Below are 10,609 nucleotides of genomic sequence, written 5' to 3'. Positions count from 1 at the left end.
AATTTGATTAACATACGCTTACTAATTTAAAAGTTATAGCATGAAAACTATACCAAGCACAAAATGGTTATGAGGTTGGTCTCGGGGACCAAGCCCATGCTGAAAGAGTTAAAATAAAGACACTAAAGCGTATATAATATTAAAATTTGATTTAATAAATACATTTTATGCTAAGTTGATTCATATACATGGATAATTAAGTAGTTTGATTAGATTTTTAATGTAACTGTACAAGATTACTTGGGTTTTCATGGATCCTTAAAAAGTTTTGAGAAGTCTTGTATAGATTTTGGTTTTTTTAGGTTAATGACAGGTTAAAAATTTGGAATCATCACAAATTTACTATGACAGACAGTCTTAATCTGAATCTCCTTGGCTCAGATTTCTCCAATTGTGGCCTCACTTCTCTAGGGTGAATATAAATTGCATCTGAGTACCTCGCTGTGTGGTAACCAAAGCATGCTCAAAATGTTTAGTTTTTGGCAGTCAAGCACAGAGAAAGCATTATGGAGGAATCAACTATTTGATGAAAGTATAGTTTTACACCACATTAGTACATGTAAAAAACCATATACAGGTCTAGTTTAGGATTTTCTTGTTTGGGGACACAAAAATAATTAGTAGAAAGACATAACAAGGTCTGAATAAATTGAACAAGATGCATTATCAAAGCTCAACAGTGTGTGTCACTGACTGTGCATGCTTGAATGAGCATGACCTGATTCTGGGCAGCTCAATAGGGGGAGCTTAAGTTTATTCGATCAGACTAGATGCCTCAGAGTGTTGAGTCACATGTCCAAGCATAATTGAACACTTAGATGCAAGTTTTTATTATAAATTTTATAATAAAATTATAATTTTATATATAATTATATATGTTAATAATTATAATTATTTATAATTTTATAAATTGTATACATGATTGAACTATCTTATGATGATACAATACTGCAAATTTTAAGAATACTGCATTAACAATGCTTTCTATCCTCTTGCTACTTGTGATTAAACACACATTTCCCCATTTGTCTAATGCTACAGCCTTTTAAACAGTCTTAAGTGGCTGAAGCATGACAAAGGCAGTAAATATGACACTTATTGCATGGTATGTTGCAGGTCTTTTAAACTTGGAACGATAGGCATTAACCCTATCGTCAAGGACATTCTTTACTGCACAAAACAAGGTTTTAGTGTCTTACATTCAAACTTTTATTAAATTAGCTTTTGTTTATGTTATACCAATTAGTATAGCATAAAATCATAGTTAATAATCCATATTTTAATAGTACATAAGTTTTAAGTTCTTAATCCTATAAGGCAGTATTTTAAAAAATTCTGAATTTGTGACACATTTTCTCTGGGTATCTTCTCTATTTTATCCACCAACTCTCCAATAACTATGAAATTAAAAATAAATTACTCACTATAAAATCATCATTACTCAGACAAACCATAATTCTTATAGCCTTCAATTTTGTTTGGTTACAGAACTATCAAATATAAAATCAGACTCCTCCTGCCACACCCTCGGGATTTGTTAATAGTTCTCTCTTACGTTTAATTATATATTACCTATAACCAATAGAAAGTTAAGATTTTCATCTATCAAATGATGTATTGTAGAACATTGTGTTCTGAACAGATAATCTTCAATTTCATTCAAGAATACAAGCTCCATTCCCATGGGAAAGCTAATGACTAGCTTGGATAAACTTGTTACGGCTCTTGTCACATAGTTAGAAAGCCAGAACAATTTTGAAAGTTAGGGGAAATTGTCTACTTTTTGCATATTATTAGTCTATGTTCCTAGATGCATGATTTAATTAAATAAAAATTATTAATGCGTTACTACCATCAGTATTTAAAAAAAAGTAGGGTTAAATGTAATTGACAATCGACAACAAGAAAAAAGAAGATTGGATAACTACTTTATTTCCTGTTTGTCCTTTATTTATTATAATAAAAATAACTCAAATCTAAAAATAGGGGTCTTTTTAGATTAGTTAAGATTAGATTAGGTAAAATAAATAATAATAATATAAAAATGTTTTATGAGGCATGCACGCGAGTAGCTTGTAATAACTCGTGGGTAATGTCAATCAATAGTGTAACATGAGCTGCACGTTCCCAGAGTGATTTACAACTTATAATGGCACGGGTAGTTGTTAGACATGGTTCAAAGGGCAATCAAAATGGCAATAAAATGTAATTATAAATAGATGCATACTGTTACGAGCTTAAAGCTACTTAGGATAAACAAATGTAATTTCATCTTACAATTTGAAGTCATTCTAGAAAGAAAAAAGGGTAATTTAGATTTATTTAGATTTTTTTTTGTGGTTACGAGGTTGGTCAAATTGACCAATCTTATCTAGAGATAGGGTAGAGAAAATAACAGATAAAGTATAAAATTTTATTGAAAACAAACATTTGAAATATATTTAAGAGGTTTTAGAGATTACTCAGATGAAATTTGAGATTTTTGAGATCAGAAAAATTATTTTTAATCTTATCATGAAAATTACTTTGCATTGGGACTATTCAAAAGAAATACTCACTATATATATATTCATTGACAAATCTTTATTTTAGTTTATTAAAAATACTTCACTAAAAATATGATTTGCTGTATGGGAAAGACTTATAATATTTATTTTGTGAAGATATACACACTATATTCAAAGTTAGAAGTGTTAAATCTATAAAGACTTTAAACGAGTACAAAGAGTTTACGTGGTTGGTCAGATTGACAGAGCCCATGTTGAGAGAGTTAAGACACTAGACTTTGTGCAGAGGGAGACATACAAAAAGAGTATTAATTCCCATGACAGCAAGAAAATGAATACTATTGTTAGTTATGTGCTGAAAGTACATCAGCCACCAGGACAATCACACTTCTATGCCACATGGCCAGTTCATGAGATATGCTGAAAGCCAAGGTTTTTTGGTCATTACATGCAGTGTCTTTTCATCACTTCTATATCTCCATTGATGAAATTGAATCACTGTTTTCAGTTATATTCCCTGATAGTAAAGTAGCAAAGACTTTTCCGTGTAGGAAAGACAAATAATAATAATAATAATAATACTGGACAAAGTTTTAATTAGCTCCATTCATCAGAAAGTAACTGATTTTGTTCGTGAGAACTATGCCATCATGTTTGATGAAAGCCTGAACAAAACAAAATCTAAACAATTATACTTACATGTATGATACTGGATTACATATGAGAATAGTACATGTGTACAAATAAGGTACTAGGACTCGCAGTTTATGGGTCATGCAATGGTCGAGGATCTTCTTGTACGTTTCAAGGCAGGTTCTGAATCTTAACTTGTAATAATATTGCAATTCAGTATTACTTCAGTTTGGCAAAGCAGATAGAAAGCACCTATTTGAAAGTAAATATGATTAAAGGTAGTAGCATAGCAGTATTGGGAATATTAAAAGAATCACAGGAGTATTTTAGCTCCTCTTTGCAGTTTATATTTCTGTTATAGAATTGCATACAGTAGATGAACTTGTGCGAAATGTTATAAATTTTTATGAATGGGTCAAATGTCAACTGGAAGTTTTCGAAACCAACGAGAATACTCAGGACAATTTGATGGTCTGCAGCTTATTATGATCAGCAGCTGTGGACTACATACCTTGCACAATGCCTCAAGACTGGTTTCAGCATGTGGCAAATTGACAAACTTTTGAGATTTGTTTACTTTTATAAAAATGTACCAGCCAGAAAAAATTATTACTACACCATTCTTACCAAATTGCCATTATTCCCTCTTCCCTTCTGTAGTCATTGTTGAACTGTAATCAGTTGCAGAGAGAGTGATTGAAATTTTACCAAGTATCAAGAAGGTTGTTGAGGTAGTCAGCACCAAGAAACTTCCCAATCTCCTTACTGCATCATATGATGCTGTTGCTTGAGCACAGAAAGATTCATTGATTCCTGCCAAGCAGGAATTTGATGAAAACTTGTGATTTTTGTTAATGAGAAAACTTCATCACTCAACACATTTCCAACATTGTGTATGCTTTAAAAATTTTAATAAACATTTTGAAGATGGTTTTTTTTAAAGGTTCATTATTACTTGTAACTTGTGTTATTTTCAAATGATTCAATTTTTTCATGGCAAAAAATTAAAATTTTTTGAAAGGTTGGTTTTAAAAGGTTGTAAATGTGTACATTAGGAAGCTGCAGGAACCCTCTTACTTTGACTTACCCATAGCTAGAGGTTAAAAGTGTACCTCAACTTTTCCTCTGTTGATGTGCCATTTTCTTTGTCATGTGGGTGCTAAACAAGTATCACACATATATTTGTCATGAGGTTTGTGATTATAAACCACTAGGAGCATTGTCATTGACCTTTGTTTGAATTAATCATGAAATTCGGTAACCTTATTGTATTGTCTGCCTCTTGAGCTTGTGAAATATGAACTTAGTAGAACTACAGACCGTATAAACTAAAGTGCTTATATAATACCTTGGTGTATCTTCATTGGTTGGCAATAGTCTGTAACTAGGTGCTTGTAAATTTGCATCATGCTTCAGTTTATTCTTTTGGCTTTCCTATTGTCTAATGATAATAGATAGCAAGTATGCAAACGAAATATTTATTTTAGAAATGCAATACTTGTGTAAAGTCATTTTTTATTTCTATCAATAATTATATCCAATTTCAGGAAAGAAAACAAATAGTAATTTTATACTGATTACTTTGCAATGTATAAGCAGAATTATGTTATTTCAAAACTCTTCTTTCATAATATTAACACTCCAATGCACATGCTTAAAAAAGTGATAGCAAACAAGACCTTATTTTTAACTTTCTTGACATTTTATTCTAGTTCCTTGCCCCACCAATATAACTTTGAAGCTGTTGTGAATATACTAAAATCTTCAAGGAGCATTTTTGAGCACTGATGTGATATATCTATAAAAATAAAAGGGTGTATGTGTAACTGCCATAGCTTCAAGAGAAAAGAACCTATAAACCTGAAATTTTGCACACATACTAAGTGGATCCTGAGGATGTTCACCTGTGTATTAGTACTTTTCTACATGCCTGCATGTGCACATCTTTTTATGCAAAAATCACATAGAAAAGAAATGTGATCACCATATCTCCAAGAGGAAAAAACCTAGAAACCTGAAATTTTGCAACCATACTAAATGGATCCTGAGGATGTGCATCTGTTATTACTTATCCACATTTGTGCACATATGCACATCCTTTTAATGAGACAAGCTAGTGAAAAACCACATAGAAAATGAGTGGTTCTTATATTACAAATAAAATTCAGTCAGACAGACACGTGTGTGTGTCTGTATGTATGATTGCCATAGCTCTAATAGGAAAGATAAGTAATAATACCTAGAAACCTGAAATTTTGCACCCATACTAAATGTGCCCTGAGCATGTGTACCTTGATATTATTACTTATCAACATGCATGCACCTATGTGCATGCATATCTTTTTAATGCGAAATACCACATGCAAAAGAAATGTGACCTCCATAGCTCTAACAGGAAAGAACCTGGAAACCTGAAATTTTGCAACCATACTAGTGGACCCTGAGGGTGTGCACTTGAGTATTATTATTTATCCATGCACATGCACCTCTTTTTAATGAGGCAAGCTAACGAAAAGCCACATAGAAAAGAAGTGGTTCCTTTTATTACAAATAGAATTCACAGACAGACAGACAAACACATTTATGCATGTGCATGTCTGTGCATTGTGACTGCCATAGCTCCAAGTGGAAAAAACCTAGAAACCTGGAATTTTACACCCATACTAAGTGGATCCTGAGGGTGTGCAACTGGGTATTATTAGTTATTCATGTGCATGTGCATCTTGTTATGAGGCAAGCTAGCAAAAAAAAACACATAAAAAAAGTGGTTCCTTGTATTACAAATATAATTCACAGATAGACAGATGTGTGTGCATGTGCCTGTATGTGTGACTGTAAAAGCTCCAAGATGAAAGAACTAAAAACATTTAATTTTGCACCCATGCTAAGTGGACCCTGAGGGTGTGCATCTGGGCATTACTTATTCACATGCATGTGCATCTTTTTAATGAGGCAAGCTAGCAAAGAATCACATAGAAAAGAAGTGCTTCCTTATATTACAACTTATAATATATAGAAAAGCCAGTGCATTTTGGTAACAATTCGTTCCTACAATGGCCTTTATGTGATGTCGCTTGGTAACAAAAGTATATAGGTTATACTTTTATGCTAAAATAGGTTCAGAATACACATGCTATAAACCTAATAACCCAAGCGAAGCTAGGTACTATTGCTAGTTAGTTTCATATTCTAAAGTTTAAACAATATTTCAAATGCATGACAGATTTCTCAGCAAAAAGGTTGAATATGTAATACGATATATTACATAGAGTAGTTATAAACTCGAATGTATGTGTTGTTTTAAGTGAATATTTACATGCATATTTTAAATTGGTGGTTAAAGGAATGCAAATAAATATATGCATATTCCTTCATTATTGTAGCAGAAAAATAATGTGGAACTCGATCAGATCAGAGAATACAACAAGCTTTTCTATGGCTGCACTCTAGCCCGGTGGTATTATTATGGATATTTGCGGATTATACTTCGACCAGATGTTGGGTTAAGTACGTAGTTGTGATTTATTATTGATATTATCCACACATTTCATTAAATATTATACTTTAATGTGTTTGTTATTATTTTCATTAAACTTTAGAAGATACCATCTAAAGAACACTAACTGAGAATGGGTTTCAAAATTAGTTTTGTTTATTTGGGAGATCAATTTAAGTATAAAAGTGAGATCAGAATGTAAATCATACGTATGTAATTATATTTCTCCATAAATATTGTAGACTTAATTTTATACTGGTTGTGATGTTTATCAATACCTAAATCTCTTAGAAAGTTAATATTTCCATTTCAATAAACATTATATTAATATAAAGGATAGCAAAACTTCTTTTTAGTGATACATTCTAGTGCTTTCCTCAGTGGACTCAAATTATTTCAAATGTTTTTCCATTGCCCATTATTGTTCATGTAAACCACTAGAATTTGTTAAATAATAAGTTTTGATTTCTAAATTTGCATAAAAACTCAAGTATATTCTGTGGTCTGTAGTCTTTTACTGAGGGCCTGGCATAGTCAGTTGGTTATAGGCCCAACCACAGTCTGAGGGTCACAGGTTTGAATTTCCATCTAACCAAACATGCTCGCTCTTTCAGCCATGGTGGCACATTATAAACTGATGGTCAATCCCACTATTCATTGGTAAAGAATAGTCCAAGAGTTAGCGGTAGGTAGTGATGACTAGCTTCCTTCCCACTAGTCTTTTACTAGTAAATTAGGGATGACTTGCACGAATAGCCCTTCTATACATTTGCTTGAAATTCAGAACAAACCAAACTTTTGGTGAGGACAAGGTTTTGACTACAGGCTTTGAATGAGTATAGTAATAAGAGATCAATAAACCTCTATCAGTAAACGTATATATAAAACAGACTTTTTTTTTTGCAGTTAGTGTCAAATTTTAAGCTGTGTACCTTGCTTCTATACAAAGGTCATAGAAATTAAAATTAATTTGTATGAATTTTGTATAGCCAAAGTTAAATATTGTGGTCTTACCCTTGTTGTTCTTTATGCAAGTTATCTAATTGTTATTTAATATTAAATACCAGTTTATCTTAAATACAGTTGATCTTGAATTTTTCAAGATGGATGCTTTTTTACATAAAAGACTTGTCTAATTACAAGATTTCTGTATATAGCACTTCAAGAAAGGATCAAACTTTATGAAGATCACCACCGTGTTACTGTACCAGTGAAGAAGCTGATCTTACTTCTTCCAGAATCTTGTTTTATTCACAATAATTTGGAACAACATGGTGATGATAATGTCCAGTGTGCTCAAGAACTACCACCTCTAGAACGTGATATGGCAGGGACACACAAAAGAAATTACAAGAACACAGTGTATCAGATAATTACAGACAAAAATACAGTAAAGTATTTAATTAAGTTTCATTTAACTTTTCAACTATAATTTACGCTTGTTAACATAATGTTTATGTAAGTTGAAAATTACCATTATTAAAATGTGGTTGTAATTACTTTTTATATGTGCATTTTAATCAGATACGAGGAAACTTTACTTGTTTCAGAGTTTTAATTTATTAAAGAATGTATGATGGTGAAATACTAGTTCTGCATCATAAGGTATTTTTTCTTTAAGCCTGTTTTAATAACAAAACATCTACCTTTACAAGAAATGCCAATGATTTTAATGTGCATGTTAAAATAAACTTTCCAAATGAGGTGAATTATGTATCATCCTTTTCTGTATTGACTGTACAGCTGAGAATGTAGTGGAATTTGCTAATTTATTGGGCTCATTAATTAATTATTCTCATGTGAGACTTGGAAGTTGGAATAATAAAAAATATAATAATATAAACATTAATTTTAATTAGTTGATTACTTTCATGAGTTGTGACAGTACATGGATTAAGCTGAACAACATTGAAATAATTAAAAATAATAAGAAATTATAATGGCAATATTTTGATTTCTTGAATAGGTGGAATAATTTAAGAGAGTAGTAATTGGAAACATTAACTTTGGCTAGTTTATTATTTTCATGGTATTATCTCTTTCAACACTGGTTCAGTTGATTTGACTGACTATGTGAACTCTCTACTTGTTTAAATCTTTATAACTTTGATACTACTAACTTTTAATATAATAGGTATATCTTAACAAAATTTGGCACACTTTCAGTAAACATTACAAGTCTTTCACATACAAAAACAATCATGTTTTTATTGAAGTATTTTTAATAAATAAAAAGGATTTGTCTATGAATATATTGAGTATTTTTTTTACTAGTCCATGTGCAAAGGGATTTTCATGTTAAAATTAAAATTAACTTTCTTCATCTCAAAAATCTCAAATTTCATCTGCATAATCTCTAAACCTCCTAAATACATTTCAAATGTTTGTTTTCAGTAAAATTTTAGACTTTATCTGTTATTTTCTCAACCCTAACTCTGTACAAGGTTGGTCAATTTCACTGACCTCGTAATCACTAAAAAACAATCGAAATAAGTCTGAATTACTATTTTTTTTCTTTGTAGAATGACTTCATATTGTAACATGAAACTACATTTGTTTATCTTGAGTAGCCTTAAACTTGTAACAGTATAAATCTATTTATACGTAAATTTTATTGCCCTATGATGGCCCTAGGAACTTTTTCTAACTACTATTCATGGTAAATCACTTAAGGAACGTGGAGTTCAAGTCACACTATCAAATTACATTACACCTGAGCTGCTCGTGTGTATGCCTCCTGAAACATTATTATATTATTGTTAATATTTATTTTACCGAATCTAACCTTAACTAACCTAAAGAGATCCATATTTTTTCCATTTTAGTTACTTTTATAATAATAAATAAAGAATAAACAGGAATAAACAAGAAATAAAGTATGTAATGGGTCTTTTTTTTTGCTCTTGACTGTCAATGACACTTAACACTACTTTTTTATATTAATGGTAGTAATGCCCTAAATAATTTTTATTTAATTTAATAATGTACCAAAGAAATAGAATAATAACATGTCTAGTCTTTCACTGCTAAATTAGGGATGGCTAGTGCAGATAGCCCTCATGTAGCTAGTTTTGGAGTTAGACACAGTTCACAGAGCAATAAAATGATAAAGTTAAATGAAAGCATTTTTTTTAAAAGGTTAGGAACCTAAAGTTTTTAGGATAAGTAATTGTAATTATTTCTTACAGTCTGCTGTACTTTTGATTCTGTTTCAAAATTTTCAATTATTGCTACAGTTAGTTTTAAAATAGAGGAAATAAGAGAAATTATAAAGTTTTACCAAAAAAAACAAACAAGCTTGATATTCATTTAAAAGGCCTAGAAGTTATGCATATGAAATGTGAAACTGTAATATGAAAAAGTATTTTTATTCTTAACATAAAAATTAGTTTGCATTCAGACTAGTCAGTTTGAGTCGGACTGATTTCATAAATTCACAACTAGATCTTTAGTAAAAATGATTTATTGAAAAATATCATTCATTTGCTTAATGCTTGCCAAATTTCATGACAATACACTTAGTAAATTCTGAATTATAGTGAACACTGCTTTGCATAACTTTACAGAAACAGGATTTGATGCAATGTAGCAATGCTGTACATGTATGTTTAATTTTTTGAATCATATTGTATGTATCTTATTGTCTTGGTTATATATAAAAAATCATCATCTTTTCCATGGAATTATTTTTATTGTTAAAATCATGTTAGTTATTATTATAGGAGCTTGTACTTAATGATTATAAGTATTAAAGTGTTTTATGTATACACCTGGAAAAAAGTTAAGCACCCCCGTGTTTTTTTCAAGTGATTCAGATTCGACTTTCTTGTGACTGATTATAAATTACCATTCAATCTAAACGTGTTTATCAAATTAAATTATGCATTATTGGGCACAAGAAAACAAGATTATCACCGTAAAATAACAATTTTTAATTTACATATCATGACATCAAAATATGGACAGTTTTCAC

General features: G+C 30.7%; 1 protein-coding gene across 1 annotated transcript in view; it reads left to right on the top strand.

Moving 5' to 3' along the window:
• The window catches only part of LOC106461018 (stimulator of interferon genes protein-like), a 38,363-nt gene that overhangs the window by 19,076 nt on the left and 8,678 nt on the right, over positions 1 to 10,609 (top strand). The window contains exons 5-6 of the mRNA XM_022390630.1: positions 6,524 to 6,647; positions 7,794 to 8,026. Coding sequence (XP_022246338.1) covers positions 6,524 to 6,647; positions 7,794 to 8,026 — 357 coding nt within the window. The remainder of the gene's footprint in view (positions 1 to 6,523; positions 6,648 to 7,793; positions 8,027 to 10,609) is intronic.

Source organism: Limulus polyphemus, unplaced genomic scaffold (assembly GCF_000517525.1).
Source record: "Limulus polyphemus unplaced genomic scaffold, Limulus_polyphemus-2.1.2 Scaffold1, whole genome shotgun sequence".
Taxonomy (NCBI): Eukaryota; Metazoa; Arthropoda; class Merostomata; order Xiphosura; family Limulidae; genus Limulus; species Limulus polyphemus.
The sequence above is the reverse complement of the archived record's forward strand: the minus strand, read 5'-3'. Positions and strand labels throughout refer to the sequence as shown.